We start from the raw sequence: 21031 nt of genomic DNA on the forward strand, positions 1-21031 counted from the left end.
CTAAGGGAACGAGGCAGTGGTTACACTTTCTTCTGGAGAGGAAAACCGGAGTATCAACCCAGGACACGTGGATTTGGATTCACTATCAAGAGCAAACCTGTAAACCAACTCTCGGAGCTCCCTGGTGGCATCAACGATCACCTTATGACTCTCCAACTACAGAGGCAATAGTCAGGAGTGCCTATAGCTCCAAACTTGAATACCACAGATGATCCAAAGATTTCCCTTCACAATGTACACCTTACTTGCCAACATCTCAAACAAAGATAAAATTATCCTCCTTGGAGACTTTAACACCAGGAAAGGACATCCAACACTGGAAAGGAAAGAGTTTGGAATTGTAACAATGAGATTTTCCTGCTCACCACATGTTTGGAACACCAACTGGGCATCACTAACACACTGTTACACCAAAAAGGCAGGTTCAAGGCTTCTTGGAGACATCAAGATTCAAGGCATTGCTCTTGATTGATTAAGTCATCATTTAATCCCAAAACCTAAAGGATGTCCTCACTACCAAAGCAATGATCAATGCAGATGTATGATAGATGGACATTGGTCCACCCACTCCTCAATGTCTGTCAAATGCCACCAAAAGCAGCTGAAGACAAAGGAATCATTAAAAAAAAACTCAATGTTGAACAGTTTCAAGAGCCAAGTAGACAAGCAAGATTCCAATAATGTATTGATCAAAATCTCCAAACAGCTCATTTTTGTAGGGCGAAAGAAATCTGGATAAAGCTGAAGAGGGCCTTCATCTCATGCTATGAAGAAGCCATTGGCTGCAAGACTAGGAAACAATCAGACTGATTAATTGAGAATAATCACATCATTCAAAATCTTATGGACAAGAAGAGGAAAGCCCTTCCTGCCTGGTAAAACATCAGCACCAATGAGGCAGAAAGGAGAAATCAAACAGCAAAGATGGAGTTACAAAGAAGAACTAAGGAAATCAAGAACCAAATGGTAGTTGAGGATGTTAAGGAGCTTCAACTCCTTGTTGAAAAGCATGACGCCTGGGGTTTCTTGTGCCTAACAGCACACCACTTATCAATTCCTGAGCCGAAGTGTGCGCTGTTGACAGCTGCCACAACCTATTCAGCTTCCAGCATGGCAGTCTTTGAGCATGGTGGAGGTGGTCTTCTGGCCTGGTGTGGTAGTCCACTGCCTGGTGTGGTGATCTCTTATCCCAGCGTGAAGGTCTCTCAGGGGCATGTGGGGCCTGGCGCGGCAGTCTCTTTGCAGCGCATAGTGATCTCCCAGCCTAGTGTGGCCTTCATCATGGATTTCTGGCCTTGAGGAGATTTCAGAGTGGTCTTCCAGCTTCGCCGTTATGGCCTGACATGGACTGGAGGCTAGGTGCCACCATGGACTTGGTTGGAAGGACTGTCGTTCTGAACTTTTTATTTCTTTCTTTTCTAATTTATTCTTATGATCTGTCATGGTGGATTTCTTTTATCTTTATACTAGTTGTACCTAAGATGGTAATTTAAATGCGGACTTTTAAACTTTTCACCGTACCCATTTGAGTACATATGTCAATAAAACTAATTCGATTCAAGGCAATATATGGACCCACACCTTTGGCCTCAAACCAGTGAGAAATAACAATGGGGCGGGCTTTTGAAAGACAGAGAAAACATCTGCTTCTGATGGACAGAATACTCCCAAGACCTCCTAAACCACTATACAATCATTGAAAAGGACATGTTTGAGGAAATTTACCCAATTCCCAATTAAGATGATCATGGATTCCAACCTGGCATAAGCCTCCTTTTGCCACATGAAGAATGGAAAAGCTGCAGGAGTAGACTGGATTCTAGCAGAGAAGGAGCAGAGCTTACCCATCATCTGTTCCTGAAAACCTGGGACAATGAAGAAATCCCTGCCAATCTCAGGCTTGCTGCCAATGCCAAATGTCTTAAAGAAAGCAGACAATAACTAAGGAATCGTCCTACTCGCCATTGCCTAGAAATTATCACACAAATTCTTGCTAGGCACCTTCTCCCAATCTGAGAGGAAATCATTCCTGAAAGCCAGTGTTACTTCTGACCAAACAGTGGAATTATGGGTGTGATTTGCACTGCTCAGCAACTCAGAGAAATGTCAGGAACATCACCTTCATTGACCTGACTAATATCGGGAAGTTCTATGGAAGATCCTGTCAAAGGCTGGTTATCCAGTGTAATTCATCACCATCCTCCTTCTCCTCCCAAACAAGACCTCTCCAGTGGTAATATGACAGAATCCTTAGAAGTCAAGCAGGGATTTGTCATCACCCTCACCCTTACCCCAACTTCATCACCACCATTCTGCATTTTGTCAAGAACAAGCTTCTTGGTGGTTTGGACATTGTCTACAGAATGGATGGAAATCTTTTCAACCTCAATTGTTTGAAATCCAAGAAGAAAATGTCACCGACCTTGCTTGTGCAACTTCAGTATATGGTTGACAATGTCACTCCTGCTCTCTCGGAACAGAATCTTCATGCTTCCATTAATGCCTTTGTGGAAGCATACCGGAGAACTGCTCTCAGCCTCAACCTCAAGAAGGCTCAAATCTTTGACCAACCTGTCTCAAGTCCAGTTCAGTCTTAGTGGATCATCCCTTGATTAAGATCTATGAAGAAATCCTCCCAAATGTGCAACATTTCCCCTAACTGGGAAACCAACTTTTATCTATTTATTTACTTATTGTCACGTGTATTTTGTTACAAAATACAGAGATGTGTTGTAAGGTGTTGTCACTCTTCACACCATCTTAAAACACAGAAAAATAAGCCAAGGCATAGAACACAAAGGCAGAAAATAAAGAAGCAAAGAAATCATATTCAACTTCACAGTCCTTCTTGTTAAGTGCTCTGCCATGGCCTTGGAGCCAGGCTCGAGTTCCCTTTGTTGTGCCATACTGCTGGAACAAGAGCTGCTACTCTGCAATGCCATCTTACCTCAACCGATGCTCCTGCCACTGTGAGCTCTGCTAGGCCCATTTGTCACTGCCAATGCCGTTGCTGCGACTGAGCTCTCAGGAGCCCTACTCTGCACTATCTAAGGCTGACATCAATGCAGAAATTCAATATTACATTCAATCTGCAAGCATTGCCTCTGGACACCTAAGGGTGAGAGGCTTTGACAACACGACATCTGTACAGATACTAAGATCCTTGTATATAAGGCAGTCATCCCTCCAATTTTTCTACATGATTCTGAAACTTGGACTATGTAGAAACGCCACCTCAAGACCTTTGGGTAATACCATAATGTTGTTTGAAATGGATTGTCTGCATCAGTTGGGAGGACAGTTGTACTAACATTAGCATCCTTGAAGCAGCTAACAGAAACAGTATTGAGGCCATCATCATCCAAAGCCAACTCCATTGTATAGTTAGGATGCCTGAATTCTGACTACCAAAGCAAATCTTTTTTGTCCAGCTCAAGGAACATATTCAAACGAGAGGAGGAGGAGTATTTCAAAGGCTCTTGACTTCCATCAAGAAAAACAATATGGGTGTCAATACACAAGAGAATCTCATTCTGAAACCAACTCAGAAGGAATGCAATTCTTTGAGAACATCCGTTGGCAAGAGGAAAAATGGAAAAGGAATCAGAGAAAGGAATGCCAACAATCTCAAGGCCAATTGCCAATTCCACCTCCAGGAAACACCTGTCAAATTTTTGGTTGGAGACTTGGCTTTTGGATCAGGCTCATCAGATCAAGATCCACAGAACCCAGGACCAGTGACATAGATTTTTCTAGGTAGACAATCATATTTGTTAGTGAGTGATTGCTGATGGCAATGACTGGTCACCAGACTTCACAAAATCATCGTTCCACCTTAACAATATCTGAATATCCTTCATAAGCAATAAATAATTCATATTGCTTTAGCACTTTTAGAATAGGTGCTTGAATTCTGTATGTTCTACAATTGTGAACAAGCAAAGCGAGCTCATTACATAATCTGTCAAAAGGGACTAATTTTTCTTCTATTTCACAAAGTCACTCAGTTTATAGGTAATGGCTTACTCTTTCTATATTTTGCCTATTCTGCCTCCAACACTTCTCACGACATTCAAGGTTGTATATGAAATCACTAGATTCATAGTCTTTGATGTTTTGACTAGATTTGCTAATAGTTAATGCTGTCTGTGATAGTAATGTGGTTCAGCATGTCAACTACTTAATTGTGCAAACCTTCAAGATACATATTATCAAAATCTTACTGCCGAGGCCAGACTGAAGTCATCTGCAGATGCACAGGTTGATGGCCAGATCCTCATGTAACCAACTATGCAATTAACATTTGGTGATAATTGTGGAAAGGGAATGTTCTGCTAGGGAGAAACATGTGCCAATTAAGCATAAGGACCAATGCATCCTGCTCTCCAGTATAGCATTTGCATCAGTTTTAGTTAATCCGCATGGCATTTACATGCTTTGTCATTTATTTCCATTAATATAATTTGACAGTACAGTTTCAATTGCATTTTCATTGCTTCTGCATATAGGCTGAAATCCATGAGGTTTGGCAGAGATGTTATCTCACCTTAAATGAGTCAAACTTGAAGCAGCTTACAGAAACAGTATTGAGGCCATCATCATCCAAAGCCAACTCCACTGTATAGTTAGGATGCCTGAATTCTGACTACCAAAGCAAATCATTTTTGGCCAGCTCAAGGAACGTACTCAAACGAGAGGAGGAGGAGATAGAGAAGCTGCAGAGCTGGGCTGAGAGGTGGCAAATGGAGTTTAATGAAGACAAGTGTGAGGTGATGCACTTTGGTAGGAGTAACCAGAAGGCAAAGTATTGGGCTAATAGTAAGATTCTTGGTAGTGTAGATGAGCAGAGAGATCTCGGTGTCCATGTACACAGATCCTCGAAAGTTGCCACCCAGGTTGACAGGGCTGTTAAGAAAGCATACAGTGTTTTAGCTTCTATTAATAAAGGGATCGAGTTCTGGAACCAAGAGGTTATGCTGCAGCTGTACAAAACTCTGGTGCGGCCGCACTTGGAATATTGTGTACAGTTCTGGTCACCGCATTATAAGAAGGATGTGGAAGCTCTGGAAAGGGTGCAGAGGAGATTTATTAGGATGTTGCCTGGTCTGGAAGAAAGGCTGAGGGACTTGAGGCTGTTTTCATTAGAGAGAAGAAGGTTGAGAGGTGACTTAATTGAAACATATAAAATAATAAGAGGGTTAGATAGGGTGGATACGGAGAGCCTTTTTCCCAGGATGGTGACGGTGAGCACGAGGGGGCATAGCTTTAAATTGAGGGGTGAAAGATATAGGGCAGATGTCAGAGGTAGTTTCTTTACTCAGAGAGTAGTAAGGGAATGGAACGCTTTGCCTGAGATGGTAGTGGATTCGCCAACTTTAGGTACGTTTAAGTCGTCATTGGATAAGCATATGGACGTACATGGAATAGTGTAGGTCAGATGGGCTTCAAATCGGTATGACAGGTTGGCACAACATCGAGGGCCAAAGGGCCTGTACTGTGCTGTAATGTTCTATGCTCTATGTAAAAGATCTTCTGGAACATGCTTAGTACTAAACTTTATCCACATGAAGCACTCAGCCCATTAGAAGGGGGTGAATGGCCTACTGCTACTCCTATTTCTTATGTTCTTATTTAAACTTCCATTCCAATAGTTCTAGCCACAAGCATGATTTTCTTCTCCATTCCACTTCCACCCCTCTTTCAACTGCCGTGATTTTTCATTTCCTGGATTCAAACTAATTCTTTCCCACCCAACAATCTGAAAGTTTGAACTAAAATTGAAATGAAATGCATAACATCTCATTATTTCAATCAAGAAATGTTGATATTTTGATAAATATTAAAATTAGTTACACTTTTTAAAGTCTATTCTAATTGATTTTGACTCCAGGATGATTAAACGTGTTCTTTTTTGTTTTTGGCGTGGGCTGAATTATGACCTTGTTATGACAAGGATGTTTAATTTCTTGAAAATGTATATTATTCCATGCTCTGTTCCTACATCAGAAATTGCATAAGTTTAATTGCTGCAAACATTCAGCATCTTGAACTTCTTTGATGCTGCTATGTTCAGACATGGCCTGCAGCGATTGGGGCAGATTAGCACTCCAATAGACCTTCTCCACAAGATAGCAGGCAAATTGTAGAGAAGGCCTCAACTCTATTCTATTGAAAGTCACTCCAACAACACAGACAAACTCAGAGGTCCTACTATTCAAGGAACTTTTGGAGAGCACCTGAGGCTTAAATGCCACCATGATGTTTAGGCTGCTTTTGTTTCTTGCTGAGGTAGATTAGCAAACACATATCCAGCCCTGCGATTGGGTTACCCCGTTACATTGATGGCTGTTTCGGTGCTGCCTTGTGTTCCCACAGTTCATCCACTTCACTAACATCTTCCACCCCAACCTTACGTTTACCTAGACCATCTCTGACACCCTTCTCTCCTTCCTCGGCCTCTCTGTCTCCATGTCTGGCAACCACCTGGAAACCGATATCCACTTTAAGCCTACCGATTCCCACAACTACTTAGAATATTCCTCCTCTCGTCCAGCTTCCTGTAAAATGGCCATTCCCTACTCCCAATTTCTTCGCCTCCGCCGCATGTGCTCCCGAGATGAGGCATTCCAGTTCCGAACATCCCGGATATCCTCTTTTATCAAGAACTGCAACTTGCCCTCCACAGTCATCGAAAATGTCCTCGACTGTGTCTCCCGCATTTCCTGCAACTCATCCCTCACACCCGCTATCCGCAATAACAACCAAAACAGAATCCCCCTCGTCTTTATGTACCACCCCACCAACCTCCAAATCCAACACATCATCCTCTGGTATTTCCGCCATCTACAATCTGACCCCATTACCAAAGACATTTTTCCCTCCCCACCCTTATCTGCTTTCCAGAGGAACTGCTCTCTCCATGAATCCCTTGTCCACTCCACATTCCCCTCCTGCCCCACCACCCCAGTCACTTTTCCCTGCTACCGAAGCAAGTGCTACATCTGTCCCTTACCTCCCCCCTCACCCTAATCCCAGGGCCTAAGAAGTCTTTTCACATCAAACAGACATTCACCTGACAATCGTTAATGTGATACACTGTATCCGCTGTTCCCATTGTGGCCTCCTCTACATTGGGGGAACCAAATGGAGGCTTGGGGACCGCTTTGCGGAACACCTACGCTCAGTTCGCAACAAACAACTACACCTCCCAGTAGCGAACCACTTCAACTCACCACCCCCTCCCCCACCCCCACCAACTCCTCAGACAACATCTCCATCTGGGCCTCCTGCAGTGCCACAATGACGCCACATGAAAGATGCAGGAACAGTATCTCATATTTCGCTTGGGAACGCTGCAGCCAAGGGTATCAATATGGACTTCATAAGCTTCAAAATCTCCCCTCCCCCAACCACATCCCAAAATCAGCCCAGCTAGTCCCCGCCTCCCTAACCATTCCTCCCACCTCAAGCCCCACCCTCATCTCCTACCCACTAACCTCATCCTGCCTCCTTGCCCTGTCCGTCCTTCCTGGTCTGATCTATCCCCTCTCTAACTCCCCACCTCCATTCACCTTTACTGGCTCTAACCCCACATCTTTGACCTGTCCATCTCCTCTCACCCTAACTTTTCCTTTATCCATCTTCTATCTGCCTCCCCCATCTCCCTATTTATTTCAGAATCCCCTTCCCCTCCCCCATTTCTGAAGAAGGGCATTGACCTGAAATGTCAAATTTTCCTGCTCCTCTGGTGCTGTTTGGCCTGCTGTGTTCATCCAGCTTCACACCGTGTTATCTCAGATTCGCCAGTTCCTACTATCTCTCTACAGATCCCGCCTTATAATTTTTCCCTAATGCAACAATAACGGATGGTAAGATATTGTTGGAAAATAGCTTGGGAAAGGAGTACACCATTCAGCCCATCATGCCTGTCCCATCAATATGATCAGATTGGTTGAATACTTCAATGTCTTTTACCCACCCCAAACCCACAATCCTGTACATCACTAGTAATCAGGATTAGGTTTAAGTTTAAAGTTAGGGTTATGAACGTATTGATTCGGCCCTATGAAAAATGTATTTCCTTTTTGTTAGCCTGGTCGATCTGCAAACTCACTACAAGTAGCTGTCAGCCATGCATGCCTCTGAGTAACAAGGATGTATGTTCAAGTATCATGCCACAGTTATTTTAGTTTATAGTACTAGAGTATGACCATGAACTCTGTCCTCCATTTTAATTAGACCACTCCCAGTTACTTGTCTGTATGGATCTGCTCCTGGCAAAGCTGATCTGTTTTCTACCATTAGTGCCTTTCAAAACAAAAATAAAATCTCTCCCGTACTACCATTCAAACATAGAACAGTACAGGTCCTTCAGCCCACATGCTGTGCTGACCTATTATCCTACTAAGATCAAACTACCCTACGTTATACTATCATCCATGTGCCTATCCAAGAGTGGCTTAAAAGTCTGTAATCTGACTCCACTACCATTGCTGGCAGTGCATTCTACTATTGAGGAAGAACTAAAATGTTCAACATGTGAAGTTAAAAGGTGCTCTTAGATGTACAACAGCCACTTAAATTTAGCATTAACCTAATAAAACTTTCCAAGCCAATTCAGTGAAACTAAGTTTAACATTTAGCCATATTAAGAGATAATATGCCAAATGCCTCAAAAGTTTGGTCAAAGGTTTCAAGGAGCAATTTAAAAGAGGAAAAGGGGAAGAAAGGTGGACAGATAGAGGAAATAAATTCCTGAGCTATGGCAACGGCAACTGAAAGTACAGACGCCAGTGGTGGAGCAATCAAAACTGGGAATACTCAAGGGCACAGAATTTGCACAACACAGAGATCTAGGCTGGAATGCCACAGCCACGATTTGAAAACAAGCATAAAAAATTTAAAATTGAAATATCACTTGACTGGGAACAGCTTAGATTAGTGAGCAGAGGAGAGTTGTTTGACTGGGATTTGGCATGCTTTAGCATATGGGCAACAGAATTTTGAACTGCTTCAAGTGTGCGGAGAGTAGACCATGGGAAACTGGCCAGCAGTATGTCAAAGAATCAGGTTTAGAGGTAACAAAGGTGTGGTTGAGGGTTCCAGCAGCAGATAACTTGAAGAAACGTTGAAGTCAGGCAATGTTATAGAGTTGGAAATTAGGGTCCTTAATTATGGCGTGATGTTTTGGAGGAGGCTCATCTTGAATCTAAATTTAACATCAAAGTGTTACAACAGTAATAGACTTAAGAAAGTGCCAGCAGTCAGTGGCAAAGGAATGAATTTTGCAAAAGGGGCTAAATACAATGGTTTGTCTTCCTAGTACTTAATAGCAGGAAATATCTTTGCTTCCACTTCTGGTTATTGGACAAGCAGTTAAACAGTACTAGCTGAGAAGTCAACATACATGTAGAATCTAATGCTACAATATTGGATGCTGTTGCTAAGGGGCAGATTGTAGCTATGAAAAAAGGGACATATGATAGATCCTTGAGGGACACCAGAGGTAGTTAAGTTCAAATAAGAAAACATTGCACATGACACTCTAGTTAAAATTGACAGATATAAGTCTGAAGGAAATCAGCAAAATGGCCAGAAAAGGCAAACATGTGGAATGCATTTTATTTTTCAAGAGGATTATTTGGCCACTGTGGGAAGCAGAATGGTGTTCCAGGCCCAGAAAGAATTCTTGGGTCTCCACTGGCCCAGAAATATTTGACTCACGTTGTGGGGCTATTTCCCAGGTGCCATACTAATGCTAACACATCTCTGGCCTTGCCATTTGTCCTGCTGGCTTTAACAGGGAGAATCATTTCAAATTTGAAATGAAACCCATAAATTAATATCAGTTGGGCCTTGGTTCTTATCAATTCCTGGGAAATTGCCCTTTTCTACTCTCCGAAGCATTAATCGTGCCCTTCTCATATATCCTCCTTACTCTAGGACAGCCTTCTTTCTTGTCTTTTTATTCTTATGTTTCAAAAACACTTGTATTCACTAACTGAAGTAGTTAAAGTTTACTACACACAATGCTAACTCTCCATGTTCCATGTATCCCAGTGGTGGTAACATGCTGATCAGAGATTTACTTGCACAACAGAACACTTATAGCTATCTGGAAAGGCGCCTATGAAGACAGATTGCTACAATAAAATCAGCAAAATTGGCATTGGTAGCATCAAAGAAAACAGACAACACCTGAAATCCTAAATGGAATTTTTTTTAAAATGGTCTTATTTTGGGCACTGGAGCAAGTAAAGTTAGAATGAAATCAAGGCTTATACATCCCTATGATAAACAGCACGAGGCTGAAAACAAAGTGGCACTATCACACCTGATAAAGCACTAGCTTAGGATATGCTGCTGGAATCAGGTGAAACAGAAAAAACATTCTGATCAGAAAGGAACTTTTTAAAATTTTTGTCAAAGAACATAAACAATCATCTACGTTTAAAATGACTTATTTCCAGAAATGTTTGACCTTCGCCTTTCAAGCACCGTGGTGTTGCAGATTTTCTATTTTTTGATAAAAATCCCATTTTTAACTTCAATATGGATGTATTTTTTACTTCTTTCATGGCATTTGCATGTTGTTGGCCAACCTCAAACTACTACAGATCCAATTGGTGTAGATACACTTTCAGCGTTGTTATGAGTCCCTCAATTTTGACTCACAATAGTGAAGCAACACCCATACAGTTCCAATTCACGACAGTGTCATTTAATGGGGAACTTAGAAATGGTGGTTTCCATATAGCTGCTTCCTTTGTCTTCTAGGTGGAGAGGTCATAGGCTTAGACGGTGCTATTGAAGGAGCATTCACTTGTTGCCACAGTAGATCTTTTATATAGTGCATACTGTTGCTACGATGCATTGGTGGTGGAGACAGTGAATGATTAGTTTAATTAAAAGAATCGCTAATCAAATGGACTGCTTAGTCCTGAATGATATCAAGGTTCTTGAGTGTTACTGGAACAGCACTCATCCAGGCAAGTGGAGAATATTGATCACGTCCCTGATCTGTGCACTGAAGATTGCAAATTACTTTTGAGAGACAGGAGATGAATTACTCACTGCCAAATTGCATGTTTCTTACTTGCTGTTGTAGCTACAGTATTTATATGACTGGTCCAATTCAGTTTCTGGTCAAAAGCAATTTCCAGAATGTTGTAGTGGGGTTTTCAGCAATTGAATGATAAGAGAAGATATTTAGATTCCTTTTGTATTGCAGATGGTCATTGCCTGGCAATTGTGAGGCACGAATGCTATTTGTCACTTATGAGCCCAAGCTTGAATGTTGTTGCACGGGAATACGGACTGCTTTTGTTATAAAGGGCTCACCAATGGCGCTGAACGTTGTGCAATCATCAGTCAATATTGTCACTTCTGACCTTTTGATGGAAGGATGGTGATTATTGAAGCAACTTTGAAGATGATTGTGACGAGAGCATTTGTCTGAGGAACTCCTGCAGCATTTGTAGTGTCTGAAATGTTTGGTCTCCAAAAAGCAGAACCATTTTCCTTTGCTTCAGAGATGTAGGAACAGCAGATGCTGGAGAATGAGAGATAACAAGGTGCAGAGCTGGATGAACACAGCAGGCCAAGCAGCATCAGAAGGGCAGGAAAGCTGACGTTTCAGGCCTAGACCCTTCTTCCTTATTTCTGAAGAAGGGTCTAGGCCCGAAACGTCAGTTTTCCTGCTCCTCTGATGCTGCTTGCCCTGCTGTGTTTATCCAGCTCTACATCTAGTTATCCCATTTTTCTTTGTGTTAGGTATATGACACCAATGAGTAAACTGTTTTCCCCTGATTACCAATGCCTTTAATTTTACTTTTTGATCCACATTCTGTTAAATGCTTGTTCTGATATCAAAGCAAATAATGCTCACTTCTTTCCTTGAAGTCAGTTCTCTTCTCCGTGTTTTGGACCAAGGTCATAATGAGGGGTAGGAATCAAGTGGCTCTGCTGGAACTCAAACCGAGTGATGAGCAGGATATTGCTGAGTAAATGCTGGTTTATAGCACTGTCGATGCAACTCTCCATCACTTTACAGATGTTTAAGAAGAGACTAGGCAGACGATAATAATTAGCCAGATTGCTTTTGTTTTACTTGTGCAGACAGGACATATTTGGGCATGTTCTGTGCTGTCGGGTAGATGCTTATGTTTTAGCTGTGCTGGAACAGCTTGGCTAAAGTCTTGTTAATTCTATTTTCTAATGCTACATCATATAAGGGGTACACTTACATGCTGGCTCCTCATGCTTACATCACCGAAGGTTCTTCCTTTATTCTGACAACAGAACTTTAGACCCACAAAAACATGTATCTTTAATTCTGCTATGAGGATAATGGAGCCATTTTTAAACAAAGTAATAGTAAGATGCCAGTGCATAGTGTTCTGCAATTCAACCTATGAAATTAGAAGATCTAAATCAGTCTGGCCATAGTCCTTTTCCATCAGTGACTTTTCTTATTAGGATGCAGTGAGGTAAGAACAATCAAACAGATTTAGAATTTCATCTCTCCAACAAATAATGTTCTGGCCAAAACAGTCCCCCTATTTGTGAAAAGCACTGTTACCTTCTTTTGGCTCTTGTTCTAGTGGCCTTAATGTCGCTCACTCTTAAAATGAAAGCCTGCTTTTTCACATACGTGCATGCTTCATCCGTTGGCACTGCCTACTTTTGAGCACTTACCTTTCACGATGATCTGATGCTCAGGCAGATTAGTGCTTTAGCATAGATGCATCACGGTCAAACTGACTTTGGAACACAGAACATAGAACGTTACAGCACAGTACAGGCCCTTCGGCCCTCGATGTTGTGCCGACCTGTCATACCAATCTGAAGCCCATCTAACCTGCACTATTCCATGTACGTCCATATGTTTATCCAATGACAACTTAAATATACCTAAAGTTGGCGAATCTACTACCATTGCAGGCAAAGCGTTCCATTCCTATACTACTCTCTGAGTAAAGAAGCCACCTCTGACATCTGTCCTATATCTTTCACCCCTCAAATTAAAGCTTTCCCACTGGTCAATGGAATGATTAATTGCACAGCATTTGTTCCTTGGCAGTTATGTGAAACAGCTGTGAGGATGAGTACTAATATGCACTGTCATTCGTATATTTTTCATTAACGCATTAAAAATGTTGAAGAGCAAAGCTTCATCTGCAGCAAAATTACTAACTCAACATGGCTCAAAAGCAACGAAATCATTTGTTAAATTAATGTTATGTCAAAATAAAGCTAGTCCTACATATTTCATAAATTATTCTTTTCCATCATTTTTCAAGAGAAGGAAATATTTTTCGCTAAAATTGGTGAACTGAAGATAACAATGTCTTTGTGTCAGTGAGTGTGTTTCTGCAGCTGCCGTATCATTGAATCCTTACAATGTGGAAGCAGGCCATTTGGCCCATCGAGCCCACACCGATACTCCGAAGTGCATCCCACCCAGACCCATCCTGCTACCATATCCCTGTAATCCTGCATTTCCCATGGCCAATTCATCTAGCCTGTACATCCCGAGACACTATGGGCAATTTAGTATGTCCATTCCACCTAACCTGCACATCTGTGGCATTCAGGAGGAACCAGAGCACCCGGAAGAAACCCACACAGGCATGCTGAGAATATGTAACTCCACACAGACAGTCACCCGAGGGTAGAATCAAACCCTGGGTCCCTGGTGCTGTGAGGCAGCAGTCCTAGCCACTGAGCTGCCATGCTGCCCCAAATCTATTGTAACGTCAGTGCATATTTAATGGAATACCTTGGGAAATGGAATAAATGGCCCTATGCTTGCTCACCTACACTGGCCATCATTCTAGTAGCACCTCAATTTTAAAATTTGTGACCACATTTCAAATCTGAACATCACTTGGCCTTCCCCTTTCTCTGTAATTTCCTCCAGACCTACAACCATCTGAGATATCTGCGCTCATCATTCATTATTACATTAAATGTCTGATGTCCACAAACATATAATTCAAATTAAAACAATCTGCAATAATTTTTACTAATTATTGACAAACAGATGAAAAACCATGCACTTGCTAATAAGATGCCTTGAACAATTTGGAAATGTTTTGTTTGTTTTGTTTTCCAGTCACTTTCAGTATTTTCTTTTTAAAGATTACAAAAACCGTAGAAGGATTTAAAAAAAAATTATTTCAGTTGTTCTCATCTGTGGTTATATGCACTATTCAAAACTACTCCACAGTTAAGATATAGTGCTCTGTAACTGAGCTTTTGAAAAAAGATTTTTTTTGTATTATATCTAGTGAAAAACATCCTTCCATGCTATTGCATTGGCTTCATAAGAGTTCAATGACTGTTACACAGTTTACTTTCATAGAAACAATGCAGACCTTACCAGGTTTTTCATTGGTGTCAGCAGTTCTTTGGAAGACTCTGCAAATTTACTGAAAGCTTCAGCCAGTACTGACTCTTCATTACTTTGGAAATTAACTACAAGTTTTTCCAACTCATTAATGAATGTTTCCTGAAGTGAAATGTCTTCTGCAAAAGTAGACAGGAAAAACTGGAGTTATTTCAAGACAACAATGGCTTACAGGAAGGTGCTTGAGAAAATTGCAATCACACAGGAGTAGTGCTTAGCAAATTGGTGGAACTGTAGGTTGACAATTCCCCAGGCCCTGGTGGTTTTCATCCAAGGGTCTAAAATTAAATTGACTTATGAGATAGATGATGCATTGGTTTTAATATTTCAAAATTCACAAGGTTCAGGAACAGTTCCATTAGGGTGGAAACTAGCTAAAGTAATTCCAAAAGTGAAGAAGACAATAAAGAGCAGTCAGTCAGTTTAACATGTCTCACAGGAAAATTCTTAGCAGTTATTATTAAATATGTCACAGTGGGGTACTGACATAAATTCAAGGTCAGAGTCAACACAGTTTTGTGAAATTAGCTCATGTTCAACCAATTTGTTGGAGATTTTGAATAAGTAACACGCGGTGTTGGTAAAGGTAATCCAATAGATGCACTGTATTTAAATGTTCATAAGGTATTTGATAAGTTGCCATGTCATACGTTATTGTGGAAAATAAAAGCTCATTGTATAGGGATAACATACTGGCAGGGATATGAAATTGGATAACCAACAGGAAACATAGAAAGCACAAGTCTGTCATTTTCTTGTTGGCACAACATAATCAGTGATGAACTCTACTCTTTACAATCTATATAAATAACTTAGAAGAAGGGATTAAAGATTAAAGATATAGTTGTTAAATTTGCTGATGACATAAAGATAGATAAGAAAATAAATTGTGAAGAGAGCATAAGGAAGCTACAACCAGATATAAATACCTCAGATCAGTGGAAAATTATCTATAAAGTGGGGTATAATGTTAAAAAAATGGGAAAATGTAAAATTGTCTATTATGACAAGAAGAATAAAACACAAGCATGTTTTTCAATGGTGAGAGATTACAGAATTCTGAGATAGAGAATGATCTGGGCGTCCAAGTTGTGTGAACCATAAAACCATAAAGCCATACAGTTAAAAATAAGGAAAACTGATATAGTGTTATCATTTATCATGAGCAAATTGAATACAAAATACAGAAGTCAAACTTCAATTACGCAAGACATTTGTGACAGCAAATCTGGAGTACTGTGCGCTGCATTGATTTCTCTCTTTAAGGGTATAAATGCATTTGAGGCTGTTAAGAGGAGATTTACTAGATTAATATCTGAAATGGGCTAGTAGTTTTATGAAGTGAAATGGACTGTTTGTCATAAAAGTTAAAACTAAACAGACTGGCCTCAAATCTGTTCAGGTTTAAAAGAGTAAGAGATTATTTGACTGAAATAGACTAGAGTTCCTGAGGGAACTTGACGCAGTAAAAGTGGAAAGGACGCTTTCTTTGATTGGAGAATCTAAAACTATGGGTCACTGTTTAACAATTTGGGGTTGCTCATTTAAGACAGATATAAGAATTTTCTTTTCTTCTCTGGCAGTTGAGAGTCTTTACAATTTTCTTCCCCAAAGGCAACGAGGACCGAATCTTTGAATATTTTTAAGACATAGATAGATGGATTCTTGTTAAGCAGAGCATTGAAAATTTATTGGAGGTCGGCAGGGATTTGATGTTGAAGTTAAAAATAAAATCAGTCATGATCTTATTCAATGGTGGAAAAGGTTTAAATGGATAAATGGTCCACTCAGCCTCCTATTAGAATGTTTGTAGAAAGTCTTTGATGTTGGCCCATGAGTGCAAATATATGTTTTCACAAGACAATAAGTAGTTCATTGAAATGTTTGGTTTTATAGAAGATTAAGTTGGTGAAGGGATTTAAATGTTTGAATGGGATTTTATAACTGACATTGTTAGAATTAAAATCTACATTATAACATCATTTTATTTCAACTTAGCATGGCTTCTAAGGTCTGCCCATGGTGAATTTTGGGTATATTGGTATGGCTAGTGTAAGTGCAGAGTGGTGGGTAGGATAGTGGCATCTCTAATATATTCATAGAATCTCAACAGTGTGCAAACAGGCCCTTTGATCCAACAATTCCACATGGACCATCAGAACATCCCACCCAAACCCATTCCCCTTTAATGCCCCTCCCCCCAGCAATTTAGCATGGCCAATCCAGTGAGCCTGCACATCTTTCAACTGTGGGAGGAAACCAGAGCACCCGGAGGAAACCCACGCAGACACGGGGAGAATGTGCAAACTCCACACAGACTGAGGTGGACTTGAACCCAGATCCCTGGTGCTGTGAGGCAGCAGTGATAACCACTGAGCCACTATGCCACCTGTTGGAAATTATTTTATAACATTATTACAATAATTTTTTTTTATTATATGGAGAGCTAATTCTCTTAGGTTTATTATTTACCTTGACCTGAGGTATATCTCACTTTGACTGCTTTCTTCATTTTCTGGAGTACAGACCTGTCTTTGTCTAAACTCTAAGGAAAGAAAATAAAACACAAGGAGGAAATATCAGTCTATTGAATATTAGTGCTGTCAACAACAGTTTTTATTCTTCGCTTGTGGATTATATACAAGTGATGTAGTGAATAAAGAAGTGTTCATAAACAAAGCGTGAGCAGTTTGCGCATACAAGACTTGTGCTAATCCATGTGACTCAGATATGGGTGGAAATCTCCTCAAATCTTCTGGCACATTCCTACTTTAAGTTGGTTGCAAATGCAGCAGAAGGCACAGGAAATAGATTAAGAAGGTTACAGAGATAGACGTTGTTGAAGGCCATGGAGGGACTTGGATAAAAGAATGAAAATTTTAATACTGATTAAGAGACATGATAATAAGGCTGATGGGTGCTAGTCTGACTTTAGATATGGGAAGTAAAGCTCAGGATGACCTTAAGTTAATGGACTGTGAAACACTGGAGGGTGGCAAGCAAGCATTGGAACAGTTCAATCTTGAAGAAATCGTAAGTGCTCAGATAATTCCTATATACCTTTATTGACCATTCAGTCAAGCCATGTACTTAATCTATTATTAAATCTTAACATGATCTCTGTTTCAATCACTAACTTCAATAGTGCATTTCACAGCCTCAAAACATTCTATTTGAAGAAGTACCTTTACCTGGATGTGAGTTTGCTCGCTGAGCTGGAAGGTTCGTTTTCAGACGTTTCGTCACCATTCTAGGTAACATCATCAGTGAGCCTCCGACGAAGCGCTGGTGTTATGTCTCGCTTTCTATTTATCTGGTTAGGTTTCCTTGGGTTGGTGATGTCATTTCCTGCGTTGGTGATATCATTTCCTGTTCTTTTTCTCAGGGATGGTAGATTGATTTGGAGCCAATGTGTTTGTTGATGGAGTTCCGGTTGGAATGCCATGCTTCTAGGAATTCTCGTGCGTGTCTGTTTGGCTTGTCCTAGGATGGATGTGTTGTCCCAATCAAAGTGGTGTCCTTCCACATCTGTATGTAAGGATACGAGTGATAGTGGGTCATGTCGTTTTGTGGCTAGTTGATGTTCATGTATCCTGGTGGCTAGCTTTCTGCCAGTTTGTCCAATGTAGTGTCTGTCACAGTTCTTGCAAGGTATTTTGTAGATGACGTTCGTTTTATTTGTTGTCTGTATCGGGTCTTTTAAGTTCATTAGCTGCTGTTTTAGTGTGTTGGTGGGTTTGTGGGCTACCCTGATGCCAAGAGGTCCGAGTCGTAAACACACAAACGAAGCTGCATTAGAACATTATTCCAACGAGCCACCACACACTGCAGCACAGATGAACTACGCAGAGCAGAGGAAAATCACCTATACAGTGTATTCGAAAAGAATGGGTACCCAATGAACACAGTCCGCCGATTCCTCAGCAATAAACCCAAACAGACAAAACGGGCCCAGAAACCATAACCACTCTCCCCTACATCAAAGACATTTCCGAAATGACTGCCAGACTACTCGGACCTCTTGGCATCAGGGTAGCCCACAAACCCACCAAAACACTAAAACAGCAGCTAATGAACTTAAAAGACCCGATACAGACAACAAATAAAATGAACGTCATCTACAAAATACCTTGCAAGAACTGTGACAAACACTACATTGGACAAACTGGCAGAAAGCTAGCCACCAGGATACATGAACATCAACTAGCCACAAAACGACATGACCCACTATCACTAGTATCCTTACATACAGATAAGGAAGGACACCACTTTGATTGGGACAACACATCCATCCTAGGACAAGCCAAACAGAGACACGCACGAGAATTCCTAGAAGCATGGCATTCCAACCGGAACTCCATCAACAAACACATTGGCTCCAAATCAATCTACCATCCCCTGAGAAAAAGAACAGGAAATGACATCACCAACACAGGAAATGACATCACCAACCCAAGGAAACCTAACCAGATAAATAGAAAGCGAGACATAACACCAGCACTTCACTGGAGGCTTACTGCTGATGAAACATCTGGGAACAAACCTTACAGCTCAGTGAACCAGCTTACATCTCGAACACAATAAAGACCCACTCTCTTGTGGACCGAGAGGACGAGAGTGCTATCTTGGAGGTGAAAGGAGGACGTCGGGTTGGCTGTGCACCCTTGCGACCAGTGGATCTTAATGCTGGCTTCGGCCTAACGCTGGTTCAGGGGAGCCGCCAACCTGCAACGATGGCTGCGGCAAGTGCTCGTGCCCCAGGTCAGGGGGTCCTGAACACCATCCGTGTTTCTGTAAAGAAGGTGGATGAAGGTGCACCTGTGGACCGCACCTTCTTCGGGAAGAGGGTCCTGTTGGACTGTTGTGGGTCTGCTGCTGCGGACATTTACTGCCTGCAGGATTTCCCCGGAGGAGGTTTTTACGACGTGACCTTCCGGAGTGCCAAGCTTTGCGAGCGCTTCCTGGAGGTTTTCAAGGTGAAAGGAGGTGAGGGCCCCCTCTCTGTATTGACCGCTGTCCCACTGTTTGTGATGCCAGCACAGAGGAGCCGTATGGTGACTGTACACATGTACAACCCGCATGTGCCAGCAGTTGATGTCCTGACCTTCCTCGGAAGGTATGTGAAGGTGGAAGGGGACCTAACTGACATCATGGGCCCCTTTGGCATCTGGACGAGTAAAAGGCAGGTCAAGGTGACGCTGAGGATGGGCGCAGACGGGAATGTCGCACACCCACCCTCCAGCTTCGCGATTGGCGGGAGCAGGGGCTACCTGACCTATGCAGGGCAACCTAAAGTCTGCCATGCCTGTGGTAGGTCAGGTCACATGGTGGCTGACTGCAAAGCCACCATCTGCAGGGAGGAGGGACACCTTGCAAAGGATTGCCCACGAGAGAGAAGCTGCAACCTTTGCGGGGAAGCGGGCCACTTCTATAGGGCATGCCCGCGGCGGGGTACCACCTACACCCAGGTCGCCGGCAGGGGAAATGCGGGGCCAGCCCCCCCCGGAGGAGAGGAAGGCACCAGGGCTCAGCAAGGACCCCACTAATGTGCAGGAGGGCCAGGCCGTGCAGGAGGGCCCAGCCCTGCAGGATGGGCCCAAGGCCAGCAAAGTGCCCCTGCAGGCTCCGCTCCCCCCCGACAACCCGGAGCCAATGGAGGCGGCGACAGGCGACCCAGGGGAGTGGACAACAGTCCGGAAAGCGAGGAGGAAGGTGCGTCGACGGGCCCAGGAACCGCAACAATCAGGCGGGAAGAGGCAGCTACAGGGGGGGCTATAAGAGCTCCTCTGACGAGGAGGATTTGGAGAGGGCCCACCCGAAGCAGAAGTTAAAGGTCTCGAGGGGGAAGGAAAGCAGCACCCCGCTTCCAGGTGACGGGAGGCGTCCTGAGGCTCACTCCGACACCCAGTCAAGTGCCGCTGGAGCACTGGAGGGCCCCCCGGAACTTCCAGGCGGGAAGGAGGAAACAGCACGTACCAAGCCTGACCCGGAGCCGGACCCTCCTGCCTCCGCACCCCTGACGGGGGGGATGCCACCCGGAAGGCAGCACGGACGGTTTCCTGAGCCCAGAGAGCGTCCAGCAGTTAGCCCGGGCAATGGGCATGAAGGGACAGATGGAGGGGCTGGACCTTGGACTTGGGGAGGGTACTGCGGTCACTGCCCACAATGGGGGTACGAATTGCGAACATTAATGTGCGCAGCGTCAAGTCAAGCGCGAGATGTGTGTCCACGTTGGCCTACCTGACCACCATCAAGGCGGACCTCCTGTTTCTGCAGGAGTGCGGGATACTGCACCTCGTCAGGTACGGGAAATGGTCCGGCGCCTGGACCTGTGGGCCTTCGATCTGGTCGGGGGGTAACGACTGTCGCTCCTCGGGCCTGGCTATTCTGCTGCGGGGGCACAACTTCACCATCTCTCAAGTTCAGGAGGTGGTGGGGGGGCGCCTCCTAGTGGCTGACATCACCTACAGGAATGCTCCCGAGGCTGATCAACGTGTACGCCCCAGCGGTACGGAGTGAGCAGTTGGCCGTCCTGCAGCGGCTTCCACCCCTGCTGGCTATGTCCAGGCCGGTCATCCTAGGCGGAGACTTCAACTGCATCATTGATGCAGATGGAAGATC

The 21031-nt window shown here is 42.9% G+C and overlaps 1 protein-coding gene across 5 annotated transcripts in view; it reads right to left on the bottom strand.

The window, feature by feature from the left end:
* Positions 1–21031, bottom strand: part of unm_sa1614 (un-named sa1614) — a 259073-nt gene that overhangs the window by 144265 nt on the left and 93777 nt on the right. For all 5 annotated transcript variants that reach the window (XM_059652726.1, XM_048550344.2, XM_048550345.2 and 2 more), the window contains exons 2-3: positions 16883–16955; positions 14384–14529 (exon numbers count right to left, since the gene is read on the bottom strand). In XM_059652726.1, the coding sequence (XP_059508709.1) occupies positions 14384–14529; positions 16883–16955 (219 nt within the window). The remainder of the gene's footprint in view (positions 1–14383; positions 14530–16882; positions 16956–21031) is intronic.

Source organism: Stegostoma tigrinum, chromosome 19 (genome assembly GCF_030684315.1).
Source record: "Stegostoma tigrinum isolate sSteTig4 chromosome 19, sSteTig4.hap1, whole genome shotgun sequence".
Classification (NCBI taxonomy): Eukaryota; Metazoa; Chordata; class Chondrichthyes; order Orectolobiformes; family Stegostomatidae; genus Stegostoma; species Stegostoma tigrinum.